The 17,764-nt window shown below is 45.8% G+C and overlaps 1 protein-coding gene across 1 annotated transcript; it reads right to left on the bottom strand.

The window, feature by feature from the left end:
• Positions 1-767: 767 nt before the first annotated feature.
• igsf9b (immunoglobulin superfamily, member 9b) lies at positions 768-17,764 on the bottom strand. Its single transcript, XM_070903847.1, has 20 exons — positions 17,515-17,764; positions 10,733-10,879; positions 9,512-9,663; positions 9,200-9,317; positions 8,670-8,811; positions 8,070-8,215; positions 7,748-7,890; positions 7,500-7,640; positions 7,281-7,397; positions 7,035-7,185; positions 6,811-6,922; positions 6,523-6,702; positions 6,170-6,437; positions 5,855-5,939; positions 5,536-5,706; positions 5,299-5,335; positions 3,506-4,846; positions 1,484-1,999; positions 1,157-1,326; positions 768-967 (listed from the first exon to the last, which is right to left on the bottom strand). Exons 1-20 carry the CDS (start codon positions 17,762-17,764, stop codon positions 768-770), a joined length of 4,587 nt encoding a protein of 1,528 aa, XP_070759948.1.

The following is a 17,764-nucleotide window of genomic DNA, read 5'->3' as shown; positions in this document are numbered from 1 at the left end:
GTTATCTTGGACACAGACCTACATTATTAACAAAAGGGAGTCTATGATGTGATGGACATCAACTTGAAAGACAACCTTCATTATGTAGCATGCTGCTGCTTTTATAAAGCAGGTCTTTCTCAACTCTCAACTGTAAATCTGTCTTAGCCAAGAGTGCACATTTCATTCCTCAAAAGGGGCCTTTTATGCCTGATTGTCAAGGTTTAAAAAGAAATCCCAAAATACAGTTGCACGAACTTCTTAGAAAAAATAAATAATCCCTTCTCAGCTTCATTATGCAAAGCACAATGGAACAAGTACAAGAAAAAAATGTCATCTGATAACAACTGAGGAATTGCAGTCACATTTGATGGCAGCATATACAGTAGTACTGTCTCTTTAAATTGCTTAACTTTAGTCTGCTGTAACAGAGAATAAAAACTTTAGACAATGAATTCATTTCATGACATAGCTCCAGTGAGGTGTGATAGTGACCGGGACCACAGTGCTGTCGTCTGTTCATTACAACTGTTGTTTTGGTCTATCTGTCTTAGATATACCTGTGAACGACAAAGAGCAGCACAGCATTAGAGAACAGCTCTTAAAAGGACAAAGTTAAAACATTTTAACTATAAATTGAGCAGCGTAGGTTTTGGCATGCATAAATTCACTGCACACGGATGACAGTAGCAGGCAAGAAAAGGATGCAGGCAGGCGAGCAGGGAGAGGTGGGAAAAAAAGAGGAAAGAGGTGAGAGGGCAGGCAGAATAACGGACCGAGTTCGGCTGCTAGAGCAGTGCTGAGTTGGAGTCAGAGTCTGAATCGTGGCCAGAGGTGAGGCAGGGCTCACGGGAACAGATGGATTCCTGAGCCCGCCTGTACTCTTGGTACTCCTGGCGGAGAGCGTTGAAACGCGCCTCGCTTAGGGAGCGGCTGTACTGGCAGCGAGATGGGTTGGAAACTGGCGGGCTGACTGAGGGAGACGGGCCTGGGGAGGGCATCAGGGAGAGGAAATGCATGGATGGGCACGTCATGGGACAAGCTCACAATAATCACAGCACAAGGGCACAGGATGAACACATGCAGCATCATCGCATCAAGCAGTACAATCACAATGACACATGCAACATCGAAGGCATCCAACACACAATGAGAATGTAAAAAAAAAAAAGATCACCTTTCTGTCGCCGGTCCTGGAGGCCAACAGCTTGATCACATCTGAGCTCCCCCCTGCCTCTCCGAAAACCCATTTGTGACTGATCAAACCTCATGGCCTCCAGGACCTCCGAGTCCACACAGGCATCAGCAGAGTCCCACTCATAACTCTCATCTACTGATGTGTTCCTTCTATTGAGATACACAAAACAAGTGGTCACACAGCAGAAACCACAAACAATATACAAAAACAACAATATTAACGTTATTTTGGCAACATAAATAAATCCCTCTGCCAAGAAGACTCCAGTGTGTTTGTTGTTATTGTCCAGGTGTGGTGGTGTTTCACCTTTTCGCTCTCCTCTCAGGCAGCTCCACGTCAGCTCTGTGCCTCTCGCTTTCCTCGGTGGTTTCGGGGGAGCTGAGCAGTGTGGGAGTGATGGACAGGGACTGTCGGAAGAGACCCGCACTACCTCTACCACTGCTCTGACTGGCATAACTGGCCCTCCCTGCCTCCCTGATCTCTGTCTCCCCTCCCCTCCCCATCATTCTTTCTGTCTGTCTGTAACTCTCTCCCTCCCTGGGTGGGAAGGCGGCATAGTAAGGTGAGGGCCAGCTGATTCCCCTGGGCAGGTAGGACCTCGGAGGGCCCCTCCTGGGGTCCATGGGCCTCATGCTTTCTCCTCTGGATCCTGGCCAGTGTTGGTACTGGGGGACAGGGATGGAGGAGGGCATGGGGACATATTTATGCTGGGCAGACCTCAGGTTATCTTGATAAGAGGGAGACCACCTGGAGGACTCTGGGAAAACAGCGGCTTGCCGTCGTGGATCAGAGGGTTCCAGCATCGGGGAGACTGAGGTTTGTCTGAGTGGGTACATCGAAGGAGTGAGGTAGGAAGGACTATCTAAAGATCTTTGTGTGTGGTGAGGCCTCTCTAAGCTCCCCATACTGGGGCGTCTAAATGGGACATACTCCCTCCAGGAGGGGCCTGGCCTGGGAAGGGAAGACGGACTGCGACCCAAACTGTAGGACTTCACCCTGACATCTGGGTTTGGGAACTCGTCCCAGTAACATCTCTCAGAAATATATGTCCTCGGGCTCTCAAAGTGCTCCCACCTCTGTGAGCCTAAACTGAAGGATTTCTTTAGGAAAGGACGAGGCTGTACCATACCTGAGAGCGTCCTACAAGGGCCCATGCTTAAGGATTTCTTTAGAAATGGCACAGGGGCTTGACATATTCGTGATGCAATGTTATTAGTCCTGCTGCCCTGAGAAGCTTGTCTTTGGGATTGCTCTGATAAAGACTCACTGCTGTCTACAAAACTCTGTGAGTGTTTTGACACTATATCTGCCATGCCTTTAGCTGCACTGAACAAGGTGTGAGCTGACCTGGATCCAAGTCTGGATTCAGGTCTGTCTGTGCTTTTGTTCCCAACTCTAATTTGTGTTTTCTCATCATAGAGCTGCTTGCTAGTTTTTTCTGGACCAGGTGATGATGGTCTCATCTCATCTGGAAATCTTACTCTTAGTGAAGAATCTCTACCTTCCATATGGAGGGAGTGTTTATAGCGTTTTTTACTAACATCAAAGCTGGACTCTGGAGCACCTGCAGAATGAGTTTGGTTTGAGTGTGTTTCCCGGTTTTCCTGAACATGAACCTCCCAATTTTTAGGAACTACATCAGGCTTAACCCCTGGGGACTTTTCTGGCTTTAGTTTTGAACTTTGTCCAGCAGTGTCTGTGACTTCAGTGTCTTCCACAGGCTCATCCACGCTCATTTCAATGAAACCTGGGAGGCTCAGGTATTCAAGAATTGCACTTGTCTGCAATGGGGACATTGTGGGAGATGGAGCTGCAGGCTTGGCCTTGAAGGACCCTGACATCCCTGGGACAGAAAATTGGGACTGGTCACTCTCGACCTCTTCTACAAGAGTCAATGTTGAAATGGGGCTTGGACTATCAGGGAAGAGACATTTGTCACTCTTCCTGGAGCGTGTTCGCACACCCTCTCTCTCTAACTCAGAGTAAAACCCTGAACTCCGTCGGTCATGCCGGGCCTGAGTCTCCTTTTCTTTGGCCTTTGCCCCTACTTCATGATGATCATAGGGTAAAGTAGAATAACTTGATGGACTGGGATCCCTTGTGGCTGTGTAGTCTACTTCTGTAGTTCTTTCAGGCTGATTATATGGTGCAGAGGCTGAACTGTCAACTGAAGGACCTCTGGCAGCTGAATCCCAGGGCTGAGTGCCTGCATAAGCATATGAATGTCTGGACCTTGAAGCAACACCTCTATCCTGTGTCTTTTCCCTTAAGCCCTGCTCAGTCATGGACTTCCTGCATACATCTGTCTCTCTCTGAGAACTCAATGACCTGGCTCTGTCTGGTGTTTGTAGACACAGGGCAGGACTTTCTGAGGTGATGTCAGGGGAGAGCATGGGGAGGGAGGTGTTCTGGGTGACCGGAGAGCGTGATGAATCAACAGCAAGAGAGTCATCTGTAGTATCCCTACATGTGCGAGGATGCTGTGACCTGGGTGATGTGGTCTCCCCGGGTCTCCGCACAGGAATAAGGCTGGTGACCGATGTAACGGGGCTGATGTCCCATTGTATGCGAGACGTGGGGAGCCGGTCCATGGGACTGCTGGTGTTCCCAAAATAGCACGCCCTCCGATAGTCAGATACCCGACTTGTCTGACCTAAGGGCCTGTGTTTCTGTCGGATGGTGACATCTTGTGGCTTCCATACAGGCTCTTCCTCTGACTTGGGTGTGTCCCTTTGAGGGCTTTCTGTCTTATTAGACTGACGTTCGTCTCTCCCACGGCCTCGACTTCTGTGGTCGGCTGAATAGCTCTCCAGCTCCCTCTCCATTTCTTCCCTCTCCTTTGCAAGTTGGACACACTTGTTAATGCTATCCCTGTCCAGCTCACTGTCAAGTTGTGAGACCAGCGTGCTGTTATTAGTTAACTGACTCTCAATAGGCTGGTAGCCTGAAGGGTGTGGTTTATCTCTTTCTCTATCCAGAAGCTTAGTTCTCCTGCCCAAACTTGGAAACAGATCTTCAGTGTGGCCCGGCATACGATATCTCCTGAGAGAATCACTGGGTTTTTTCTCACTGTTGTCTGAATAGAAGCTGGCTCTTTCTAATAGTGCCTCTGAGCCTTGTTCGTCGTCAGAGTAAAAGCAGCCGTGACGGGAGAAGTTTCTGGCCATGGCCCGTACTCTTCCTGGGGAGGAAGGAGGTCTGCTCAGCTCTGGGACATCCACAGTGAGAGGAGAATTCTTCCTCTCGTCCTTCTCTGTGCTCAAAATGCTTGACTTTGGAGAGTCCCTGAATGATGTCCTGTTACTCCCTGAGCCACTTGCCCCACCATTACTTTGCAGGATGTCCTTCCTCAAGTTTTTCCTAATGGAGTGACTGGAACCCTCTGGCAGTGGTTGGACAATGAAGCGTCCATCTGGGCCTCTGGAGATGGATTCCAAAGCATTTGGTGAGACGGCCTGAGACCCCAGGTGACTCTCAAAGAGTGTGTAATGTGGTGGCGGAGAAGAGTTGGACAGGAGTTGTTTCCGCTGGTCGTGGTATTCCCCACGGCTGCCTTTATCAAAGGAGGACCGATTGGACTGTGAGGACGAGGAGTTGGGGAAGAAAGGAAGCGGCGGACACAGCTTCAGCTTTAGGACACTGTCTGGGCTGCGAGGAGGTGAGCGAGCTCTGAGAAAGACATAGATAAAAAAAAAAAGCTTAAAACAACCTCACAGTACTGCATATTCTCACACAAAATGATAAAAGGTGCAATTTGCACCTTTTTGCACATTCATACTACATCAAAGATGGCAGAGATTGCAATGATTGTTTGTAAAGTAGTTTCATTTCATTGTCGGTATGTAGTCAAAATGTCATTGACAGATCATATATGATTTACTAAAGTTATGAAGTTAGACGGCTGGTAGCAGAGTATGAAGAAAAGTGGCTTATAGTGTATCAACCCTGTCTATTGATGGCTATAATAGCGATACATTAATTAAAAAACATTCAAGCTTTACAAAAATAGAGGCACAAATAAGCAATAGATACATTGCAATGTATGGTTCAAATCAAAATGCAAATGAAGTAACAGAAATGTTTTATTAAAAATATACAGGTGTACTGATGAGGACACTTACTCTGGAGATGAGTTCTTCTGGAGGGCAGATGGGAGATCTAAGATAAGATGAATGAAGAATTAAAATGTCAAACAACTACACAGTTGAAGTTGTCCAATCATGACAAAGTGTATTTAACATCAACTCAGAAATCAACAATTGCACTTTCCGCACACCAACAGAGTTTAAACAACAATTACATTTTTTAGAGAAAACTATTTTAATTAATAATTAATACTAATTTAAATAAAGTTTTACCTTGTCTTCTCTTTCTGCGCCGACATTGTCTCCTGTGACTCATATAGCATGCTGTCACCAAGGAGAGGATGATGGCCACAAACAGGAAGCACACTCCTCCTAACACACCAGCCAACAGGGGCTCGGGGATGACCTCCAAGAAACTTGGCCGCAGGGGGTAAATCTCCATCCCTGTATTCAGACCAGAGTCAATAATGGTGGGCGCAGAATTCCATTGCTAAAAACCAATGATTTTGTAAATATATATTAATAAACATATGCCAGAACCTTGACTCAATATGCACGTAATGCTCATGGTAATCCATATAAAGCCACTTACCTATGGTGGATGCATTGACAGACTCACTCGGTTCACTGAGCACTTTATTGCTGCGAGACATCAGCCTCAGATCATAACTGGAGTCCTGAGAGAAAGCCACATCAGACGTTTGATTAAATATAAACTAGTACGCGTGTGATGAAAGTTACTTCATCAAACATTTTCATTATAAATCATCATCAGTTTGATATTATTATTATATATAATGAATTAATTATAATTATATTATATTGCACAATAGCACTTTAACGTACATGAAACCAGGTTGATCTTTGGAAAGTACAGATGCTAAGTAAGAAATAATCTGATTGTTACCCTTAACAGTCCTTGTACAAGTAGTTCACTCTGATTGGCACTGATGTCGCTGCTGAGGATGACCCACTGACCCTGATCCCTGCGGGCCTGCAGCACATAACCTGTCAGTGGAGAGGAAGGATCCTCGGGAGGCGACCACTGGAGGAGAACACCTCGCTCAGTCCGGTTGGCTGACAGGAATATGGGAGGATCCAGGATTGGGAGAGTGGTGATGGCTGTAGGTGCCTCTGTTGGCACAGCTGATAAGAAGACCCAATATAAGTTCAAACTGATACATATACATACATACGTACAGCAAAACAGCATTAGAGAGAGTGAGGGAAACTGAATACAGGACATAAGTTCACTTGTACAAACCTTGTGTTCGCACAGAAACAATTTCACTGAAAGGTCCAGAGCCGAGTTTGTTCTGAGGTAGGACACTGAACTGATAGCCGGTGCCAGCAAGTAGCCCGGTCACCAGCAGGTAGTTTTTGGATGTCGGCACAGGCAAAGACGCCCATTCATGTTTCCCTCTGGATGCCTGCTTGACCCTGAAAAAAAAATTAAAATAGCCAAAATAAAGACAGAGCATAAAGCAGTAAGGATTGTTGTTGACAGCTGAGAACTGCGTCATACGATATGTGTCGGATGTTACTGACCATACAGTGAACTTCTGGGTGTATCCACCATCAAAGCCAGGCACCCAGGACACGTTGGCCTGGTTCATCTCTGCGATGACAAATACTGAGGAAACAGCATGAGGACTGGTGCCTGAGGAACAGAAAAACACTACGTTTGAACTGTCGACAATTCACGTGAATAAATTCAGTTAAGTGTCACATATCAACATAGTAGCTGGCAGAAATAAGGTTTTCCCACTCACCCAGCACCATGACCACAGTGCCTGCACCGACAGTCGCAACACGATTAGTGGCCAAGCACTCCCAGCCCCCATGGTGATCTTTACTGAGTGGCTGCAGCAGGAGGGAGCCGTTAGCCAACACAGTGTACAGGGAGCGAGGAGTGGGACCAATCTGTGAGGAAGGACAGCAACAAGTTAAAATAAGGAATTAATAGAAGACGTGCTTGAACAGCAACTCTATCTAACAGAGTGGAAAAGCTCCTGTACCTTGCTCCACGTTATGTTTGGAGCAGGGTCTCCACTGGCTTCACAGGGGATGATCAAGTCTCTGCCCACCTCCTGGAGATACTCAGGCTGAGGAGGCACTCGGAACGTTGGTGGGTCCTGGAGGAGGGAGGGAGCCTGTTTACTTCTGCCCATGTATTACTGTGTGCACTCATAGGAAAGCGTTTTCTCTGTAACTGAAGTTGAGAACAACGGCCTTACCTGCAAAATGACCTGAGTGGGTTCAGACTGGCCCATGGTGCCATAGCTGTTATAGGCCGTACATGTGTACATGCCCACAGCATTGTCATTGGCTGTTGCTATAAAAACTGAGCCATCTGAGTTCACCATCCAACCTGGGAACTGGTCAAAGGAGGAAAAAATGATGCACAGTAATTTATGAGGCATGTGTGCTGTTTGTGACAATTTCCTCCGCATGACACATTGTGTTTCTACACTACATAGCTTACATTGTCAAGATTCAAAGTGTTCCCATCTTTGGTCCAGTTGACATACAGTACAGGGGGATCAGCCTGGACAGGGCAGACAATGAACCCCTCCATGCCTGCTGGCAAGTATGTTTCCCGGGACATTCGGCCCACACGTGCAGGGTCTGAAAAGGAGGAGGAGGAATTCATCACAAAAAGTAACTTAAGAGGTTCTCTAGAGGCCCAGGGCATGCAGGGAAATGCTTAAGCCCCCTGCAACCCTGACCAGGGTTAGGGTTATAAAAAATGAGTGGATGTATGGAATCACACAGATGCTGCCCCTCACAGCAGACTAAACCCTTACGTTTCACTTTCAGGTGTGCAGAGGCTGAGGGGGGGGTCAGTAACCCATTAGTTGGGATACAGGTATAGTTGCCAGCATCCTCTGGGATCAGATTAGGGATAAGAAGTGTTCCATCCACCAAAACCTTCACCCTGGACTTTAGAGACCTAAAGCCAAAAGATACACAACATGGCGCAATTTAAGAAGTGATAAATTGACATGAAAACAAATTTTACTGTAATGACAACGAAAATGTATTGTTTGAGAAGGTTATTTATCAGAGCATGGAATATGTGGCAATAATCTGAACAGTAATCTCCTTTGTGTAAGGTTTATAGCGTGCTCATGGCCACATGATTTAATAGTCTTAGAAATAATCTAATTAGAATTGATTGTATTAGCAGCATGCTTTGGAAAAATGCCTAATTGATCCATTGTGTATATTTAAAGACTTCCTTTAATTCTTCCCAGTACTCCACTGAAGTAAAGTATAGTGATCAATTATGTCTGGGAATCAGGAAGTCATGTTAACTAATTAACTGTTTTATATTTGACAGAACAAAAGTAGATCAAATATCCTGGGTTCATGAATACATGGATACTTTAAAGACCTGTACTCACTCAATATGGTAAACATTCTGTCCTTGTTTCACCCACTCGTAGGTGAGGTTAGAAGGATAGGCGTCAGCCTGACACTGCAGAACTGCATCCTGGGACATGTTGAGAGTAGTGTCCTCTGGGGAGATGATGATGATTGGAGGCCCTTTTGACATAATGGAAGAAAACATTCATTTTGATTTAAATATTACGCCTGTCTGATCAGGATTAATGAAAAGATCAGTGTTGAGTGGTGTCTTAAATCATTGCAAGGGCAGGGAATGGACTGTAGGCGGCAGTATAGACTATGTTTCCATGATTCACTGGGTTTTCAGTTGCACAGCAAGATCATGAAGCCTTTAGGCAGGACAGGGATGAGGACAATTTCATCTATCTGAAACAACTTGTCCCTGGAAAACATGTGCGGTTGATGTAACTTTCACAAAACTTAAAGTTAAAGCTGTGCCTTCTTACCTGCACACCACAGCACATGCTTAAACATGAGAGAAGCTGAGACTCTGTCTTTACCAGGTGAATGACAGTTCAACACTGACCTTTGACCTGCAGCTGCGTATAGTGGGTCAGGTTCCCCTCTGAGTTGGACACGTGACATTTGTACACTCCTGAAATATTTCTTGTGACGGAGGCCAAAGACAAGGTACCATTGAGCACCTAAAAGGGGGCGGAGATAAAGAGTGAGAGGATCAAAGAGAAAAGTTGGAGGAACATCATGAGGCTGTCGAGGAGACTAAGGCAACAAAACAATTTGCTTCAAAGGAACATCAAAGCTACCACTCCTACAGAAAATGCTAATTGTAAAGTATTGAATTAAAATACTGCAAATGCCATCTGTTAATCCAACTCACTTTTATTTTTTCATGTTTCTCAATTTGGCTCTCATCTTTATGCCAGACAACAGTTGGTCGAGGGTTGCCATGGGCTCCACAGCTGAGAGTCAGCGATTCTCCAAGCAGAACCTCCACAAAAGTTGGTGGTTTCTTGATAAACACAGGTGGAGCTAGAACAAAGACAGCGCAGATGAAATATTTATTCTTATTTACATATTCAAATCAGATCACTAACTTGACTTTGAGCACTAAATCAGAAGCAGAAGTCAACCATAGCATCATCAAGGTGGACAATTTCTCAATAAATGCTTAAAAGGGATGGTTAATCCACAAAAACAACCAAAGTCAAATAGTTTTGGTGTGATTTGCAGTGGCTTAGCGGTACCGCCTGCAGCTCGCCCTAATACAGTGGCAGTTGGTTTACTGCTTTGAACATTTGGTTTATCTAGATGATCCCCAAAGCTTGCGCATTTCCTGTGTGGAGATGGGCAGTTGGTGGGTTTACTTAGATGTAACATTCTCATTTAAACTGTTCACAACTACATTTATGAGAGAGAGAGAGAGAGAGAGAGAGAGAGAGAGAGAGAGAGAGAATATGGACATGAACCATGAACACTGCCACGTTCGTGTGTTCGTCCCCCGATGGAACCATTCATGCTAAAAATGTACGAGGCTCAGTGTCAGGTTTGGTTTTGGGTTTACTAAACATATTCATACGATATTCATATATAATACATGCACTGATGTAATACTATTAAGTACAAGAAAGGAGTCCAGTGTTCATCTGCAACCTGATGCAGCACATGTGGGCCTTTCATTCACTGTAGTGCAATCATGTCAAATCCCTAATTCACACTCTAAATGATAAATAACCGGTGTGTGTGTGTGTGTGACAAAGTGGGAAGTAGGTGGGTTAAAAAGACTCAGATTTAAGCATTTAACCTTAATCTTTAGCCCACACAAGCCATACATGCACTGTCCTGCTCCTCTTATGCTTAAAACCAACTCCTACGTTGACATCAGCTCACAGCAGGCTAGACATAGACAAAGACAAGATGTGATCACCGTGTGCACAGAGCGTCACACAGAACGACCCGATACGCTGCTATAAGACTCTTGCCAGGGCCTTCAGAGTCCCAGCCAGGCTCCACGCTGTGGCTGTTCTAAACATGGACAGTGCCAGTGATGAGTAACGAAAGCAGCAGCTCCCGAGTCCCCAAAAACCCTGCAGTGCTGCACCTGTGATGGAGAGGAAGGTCCATGTGCCGTTTTGAAAGTCGTCTTTTTTGCTGTCCAGGAGCAGGATGCGGCATTCGAACCAGCCCTCGTCCTCCAGGGTCAGCCGTTCCACCAGCAGAGAGGCACCCCGGGTCAGAGACACGCGGCCTATGGGTGGAGGGGTGAGGGTGGTAGGGCAAGGGGTGAGAGACAGAGAGAGAGAGTCAGCATACATACACACACAGCCAGACAGGCAGAGTCAGCACATGCAGGAAGGGGGCTTACCATGCAGAGGACACAGGCATCCAGTGTCACAAAGGCCACAGTCAAAGTCATGGACCTTATACTAGCAGACAAATCCACGTGCAGTGTCAACACGCAACAACTGTAGCTGTAATATTTGTTGCAAATAACCAACCACATAATTGAGATTTATGAAAATAGGGGAGGTGGCAGACAAAATATGCAGCTCAGAGGATGCGAAGTCAGCGGCCCAAAGTTGGAGTGCAAACGCATGAATCACTCAAGTGATGATTGTAATGGTAGGGAAGATTACAGATGAAGATGGTGTCCTGTCATTTAGGGTTTGGGTGGTGGCGGAGTGGAGAGCTAGGACGATCATACCAGGAACACTTGAAGGCAGCTTCATTAAATCACTTAAATAGACAAAAGTGAGTGAGTCTGCTTACGTCTTTTCATTTTTGTAGTTTTCAGCTTAAAAGGGATTCCTACAACAGATGCATGATGAATTGAGTCATCTGTTTTTGTTTATCAATGAGGGACACTGGTCAGAGGTAAGCAATGTGTAGCATGGCAGATGCACGCTCTGAACTTGTGTGTGAACACCCTCAAAGACACAGATGGATCCATGCACAAGCGCGCGCACACACACACACACACACACACACACACACACACACACACACACACACACACACACACACACCCATATCCCACTCCCTCCCCTCTGTATTTCTTACAACTCCTTGTCAGGCTTTGAAACTTGATCTGTTGGTTGCCTGGTGACTGCAGACTGGTTTTCAGGGTACTGAAGTTACCCTTCCCCATCCGCCCCCCTTCCTTTTATTCTGTCTCTCAATGAACTCTTTTTTCCCCCCTTCAATCTCAGGGCTTTAAACGACAGGAGGATGTGTGCCGGGGGGAAACACACACGTTGCTCATACCAGGACATGGCCAAAGCAGTTTGAAAGTAAACAGGGGAATGTGAAGAAGTTTCCAGCATCATGTCATACTTGTTTGCAGCTAACAAGCTGCTTAGATGATATAAGCAAGGTCTGTCACATTGAACCCTTTGTGCAAAGAAATGAACTACAAAAAGAAAAAAAAGCAGTCTCTTCTTTTGATCTTTAGGTTCTCCCTCAGAAGACATATTGTATATAAGAGCAGAGAATTCTTGAATGTCCTGCAACCCTGAAGCAACAATATCACGAGAAACACAATATCTTCACTATTCACACCAGTCTTCCTCCAGACAGCAGTGTCTGAAAAGCTATGAAATTCATTTAACTCTTTACATGGCCTTAAGACAGGGTGAAACACTCACTGAGAGTAAAGACAGACAACAATGGCTAACAATTAACCCTGCATTCCTGACTGGGGCTGTTGCTGTGCTTAATAGTTAGGTTTAATGTTTGACTGACCTCCTAAAAGACAGACTGGCGTTTGATGGGCGGTGCTCACTTAGAGGCACCATAAAATGAATACCTCTCATTTCAGTCAGCATCTATTAAACAACTGGGCAGGGCTGGGAGAGACGAAATGTGCAATCAGATGATAACAGATGTGGGGATAACTTTAGGCCTTTTCCTTTTATCTCCCTATGAGGGATCCTCCCTGAGCTGCCCATTTCCTATGCAACCTTTTCCAGTTGGACATGGAATTAACTGCCCACTGCGGGCTAAGAGGAAAAACACTTTCACGTGCAGAATCACACAAACCCTCTTTAACACACACCTAATCCCCGTGTGGCTAAATATTATGGAATACTTTAAGATCACTGTGGCTAATAGGACCTCTTGTCATATTCTGTAACATGACTAAAAACGCAGCCTATAGAAATCCCTCTGCCTGACCGTGTGCACTGATCTTGTGGGTTCAGAAGCACGTGGGTGTGTACACATGTTGATTTTCAAAATTTGGTCTGTGCCCTGCCCCCTGGGTGTCCACGGGGGAATTCTGGTTTCGCTGTCGAACACTTAACCCTTTCCCGTAGCCTCCCTCTTGTCCATCACTACAAAGAGACGGCAGACCCCCACTCCTCATTCTCTCAGGTTACCATAGTGATGAGACCAAGAAAAGCCCGGGCTGTAGGTTTAGATTTGAATTCAGTTGCTGTAGAAACCTGGCGAGGCCAAACGTGGGTAGGGGAGGGTCGATCCCGCATGGGGGGGTGGGTTTCTACTGTCATAGATTTGAAAAATTACAAGTATGGGGAAAAAGCAGATTTAAAAAAACAGGCCTTGTGTCACATCCAGCGGCACAAGAGGCAGACCAGGAAGAGTGAGGGAAATGAATGAGAGGCAGAAAAAGAAAGGAGTGTTTTCCTTTCAGCCTGTGGACAGACAAAAGGCTGACGCTGTGTGACAAATGTTGCTTTATTTAAATTTGAATGTTGCATCTTTGGACTTGAACTGAAATCTCAAATGGCACTCGGCAGGTGCTCTGCCCAAAGGATGTTGACAAAAAGGCAGTCTCTGACTGCCTGATGCAAAGATACAGTGCAAATATGTTGCAATAAGTGAACACAAGAGAGAAAAATGATCAACCATATCAGTAAAAACCCACCCTGTTTTTCAGTCCAAGTGGAACTGAGCAAGAGGTTATGGAGAGGTTACTCGAATTGTGTGCGTTGATAATCCACTGACAACCAATGAGAGGTTGACCTTTCTGACCTCTGTGCTCCGTAACTCCCCAGCAGACACATTCATCACTCCCCCTAGTTCTACATTAGCACAAGGTCCACAAGTCCTCCTCGAGAGACAAACATCATTAGACTCTATGGTGGACAGGGAGAATGGCTAAAACAATAGCTGCTGCTCCCTTCTCGTGTCCACCCTCCTCCTCCTCCTCCTCCTCCTCCTCCTCCTCCTTGCAGTTTTTCCTCCAGAAGCTATCACATGACAGCTCCAGTCCACCTTAAAAAGAGCCTTGTTTCCAACAGGTCGAGCTGCAGTGCAGCCAAGGGCAGAAAATGGAAACACTAATCCACCGGTGCTGTGAGAACCTCTAAGAAGCACTCTTCATATTGGCGAGAGTCAGGTTCTCGCCCAGTGGGTGGCAGGTTAGGAATAACTCAGCTTTCAGAGCTGTGCCGCTGGCCAGTAGCTGGCCATGTCTCACGTTTTTTGATATCCTATTCTTTTTTTTTAAGTCAAGATTGATGAGGCTTTTTCTGCAAGTGACACCACAGCAATGCAGCGGAGCTGAGGACAGTTTGCAGTGCATACATTTTACCCACAAAATTCTTGTTAATTTTGGGTTACATTTAAAGTGTACTTTCTTTGCATGTATATTGTATTTTCTTGCTCCAGGACAAGGCTTTTATTGTTCCAAAGGAATGTAATCAACATGTGATTTTTGTATTGGGGGTTCCCACTGGTACTTACTGACATAGCAATACATGGGGTATAGTGAATTACATGTGATACAATAGCAGGGGTGACTATGGAGGAAGACAGATTATTCTGTTTGCAGAAGCATCAGCACTGCTTTTCTTTGTCCATCCGTATGTGCATAAGAGAGTCGGGCAGAGGTGCATTGTGGGATGTGTTTTGATTTGAATACAATCATAAGTCTGGGACCGGCCCCCTGCCTCTGACAGCTCACCCCTCCCACTCCCCCAAATTTCTCTCTTCAATCCTCCTGTCTCCCTAATCAGTTTAACCCTCTTATGAATAGCTCTTTGTCGTGAGATAGATTACAGTTAACTCTGTCCCTCTCGCTCTGTCCGGCTCCGTTAACCCCTGCACCAGCAAGTGAAAACAACTCACGTGCCAAATTTACACAGTGGCCATTCAACTTACCGAGGGCATTAGCCCTTGTACATGATCACAGAGCAAAGTATTTTAAAATATGGAATTTGGTCCAGTGAGATTACGAGAGGTATTTGAACTGTTTTCCAGTACAGAGCTTGAGCTTTGTTTTCTGGTCAGGAAAAGATAACACCGATGTTAATAATTGCTAGTTGCCTAAAATTTGCTTTAGTTACTCAGTTGGACAGCACAGCACTGATCTCATGCTCTTCATATGAATGTGGCCAGTGACACACCTAAGGCATGAGGTAACAGAGCTTTTGTAGAGGCCTGGTGCTTTAAGCCGGCGAACATGAAATTCCCAAGTTGCAGCCATCTATTCTTTCATTGTGTCATTGTTCACCACACATCACCCTAGTCTAGTTATGGCGGAAAAACTGGTTGGTGATGGATAAAAGCAGTTTCTCCTTTCAGCTGGGCTATTTTTCTGCTTTTGTCATCGTCAAACAGACACATGTTTGCAAAAGCTTAGCTGTAGGTCATAGAGTTCTGGGTTTGTGTGTGTGCATGGGTAGATTTAGGTGAATGTGTACGTGACTTGTGCATGTGTGTGACAAATGCAGGCCTTAACTTCAGAGGTCACACTGAGAGCGTGATGGAGGCCTGCTGAGATCTGGGGGTTTGCCCATTGTCGTTCTAACCTCAGGTTAGAGTCCCCCGCTCACAGTCTCTACCGATTTACTTCAGCACATAGGAGACATTTGATCTAGCCCTGCAACAGTAAACCATCCTGACACTGCAAGACTCGAGCATATTGTCTCAACAAATGCAACTCAAGCAGACTATAGTAGTGTGTCAGTCAGAGTTTATCCGGCTGTTTCCTCTTTGTTGTGAGTTGACTAATGTTCAGCCCTGCAGGGCAGGGAGGAAGAGGGATGAGAGGTACTAATACCTTCCTGATTCACTCAAAGCAGACATGAGAAGCTCTCTGAGACCTAAACAGGCTGATGTCTGAGGGGGGCGACAGGAGAACGGCGCTCTGTAGCCGTGACACTCGTCAAATACAGAGTGCCATCTCAAATACACCTGATATCGTATCAAAAAATGTTGCTTTAATGGACGACTGAAATAGTCATCCAAGATATGCTTTGATTCTTTCATCTCAGTTTCTAAAAATGGCCAATAGCATCAGCGAGCTCGAGACAAAGCACCAGACCAAGGACAGACAGCATTTGGGAATGCTTTTCATGTTTTATTTTAGCCTAGTTAAATGTGCAGCATTTGCAAAGCGATGAGTCCACCAAAGGAAGGACAGGAAAACACTTAGATTTAGTAATATGTGCGCCTGACACCTTACTTAGATTTATTCGAAGCAGCCATTATGTTGTAAATCCACCCCTGCTCTGAACGACAGCATAGGTCTCATCCCTGCTCTCTTGTTCCTGATCTCAGACAAGCCAAGACAGAGATCGGGAAATGGTCGCCTACTTGACTGTCTTGTGGTTAAATCTGAAATCCCCCAACATTTTAATTTGAGGGTAGAATATATTAGACCCACAGCGGTGACACGCTTCACATGCTGCCATCTGCCTGCAGTGGGAGGGGAGATATGAGGATCTGAGGCAGACAGGGGTAAAGCCCACACCAGACAAGTACACACAAGGGATAGATGGATATGGCAAAATATTGGGACATGCCAAACAGTCTTCTACTCTGAGCCACGTTTCTGCAATGTTGTTTACTTCATTATGGCTGCTTGTGCATCAGATGACTGCCCCTAAACAATGACATGGTTAACGGCCTACAAGAGGGTTAACATGCCAAACACATGTAGCCCAATTGCCCGGCGGTGGCAGCCTGTTTGTGGTTCAGCCCCTGTAGACCACAGACGTGGTTCCTGAGTTGTCACAATGCTGCAAACATATTTCGGCTCAGACTATGTCATTTCCTGTAGGACCTCCTGCAAAATAAGTTCTAACACCACAAACGCAGAGGGTTCCTCGTACATTTGAGTGACCTAGTTGGGACAGTATGGGATTTTGGGTGTCCTAGTAGTCCTGTTGGCTTTGGCAAGGCAAGGGGAGGTTGTGATACCCCTCTTTGTCTTTTGTCCTCTGGTAGACAATGACAGGATTATAGGGCTCTAGCAAGAAAACTCCCATTATTCCCAATGCTTCATCCATCCTCCTTCCAGCACAACAATCTCCCCTTACTGGGTCACCCCTCAGCATACTAATAAAACACTGTCATCAGACCACCAAGCCCCCACCTACACTCCTAATCCCCCCTATGCACCGCGTTACTGGTACCCCCCTTCTTCTTGCTCAGCTGCCCCACCCCCCTTTAACTGCCTCCATTAAAACACATCCATTCTCGCCCTTCCCCTTCTCCCCGTACCTCAACTGCAGTCTCGAAACACACAGACTGAACACCAGCAGTAATTACAGGGACTGTGGTTTGGATGGATTACCTATTTGGGGTATTGTTCCATCCAAAGTATCCCTCCCCAAATCTTCATAAATACCAGTGTAACCTCCTTTTGCCTACCTTTGCTCATACAGGACAGATGCATGTAACTTGAGGTAAAAGAGAAATGTTGCCACATGGACACCTTCCCTCCCCTCCCCTCCTGAATCCTTTCAGAGACAAACTGCTATGATAGTAGCTCCAGAGTCTAGTGATAACTGTTTTCAGATCCCACATTACAGTCTGTGTGCAGTCAAGTCTCTATAGAAATGGGAAAACATTAAATGAAAGCCAGGTCTTTTTGGTTTTCTGAAAGAACTGTGTAACCGAACACATAGCTCTTACCCTTGTAGTTTGGATGAACACGAGGAGCATACACTCCAAATTTGATGAGGACAGGAACATTGAAACCGAGGCGCACCCACTCCACCACATGCAGAGGAAAGAGGTTTGGGGTGGTGGCTTCTTTGGATGTAGGAGCGAGACTGCAGCCCAGCTCTGCAGAGCCCCCCTCTCTGGCACGAACCAATGATGCCACACCTTGAGACACACCTGTGAAGACAACAGGATAAAGCATGGGGTTGGCTTTGGACAT

Source organism: Enoplosus armatus, chromosome 4 (genome assembly GCF_043641665.1).
Source record: "Enoplosus armatus isolate fEnoArm2 chromosome 4, fEnoArm2.hap1, whole genome shotgun sequence".
Classification (NCBI taxonomy): domain Eukaryota; kingdom Metazoa; phylum Chordata; class Actinopteri; order Centrarchiformes; family Enoplosidae; genus Enoplosus; species Enoplosus armatus.
Note: the sequence above shows the minus strand (reverse complement) of the source record. Positions and strands in the feature narration are given on the sequence as shown.

What these genes read in the sequence shown, in the direction of transcription:
- igsf9b (XM_070903847.1), bottom strand. Translation starts at nt 17,764, where the DNA reads ATGTCCAAAGCCAACCCCATGCTTTATCCTGTTGTCTTCACAGGTGTG. An exon ending in ACACTTTGAATCTTGACAAT is followed by an intron (nt 7,641 to 7,747) that starts GTAAGCTATGTA and finishes TCCTTTGACCAG; the next exon opens with TTCCCAGGTTGGATGGTGAA. An exon ending in CCAGGACCGGCGACAGAAAG is followed by an intron (nt 968 to 1,156) that starts GTGATCTTTTTT and finishes TGCCCTCCCCAG; the next exon opens with GCCCGTCTCCCTCAGTCAGC.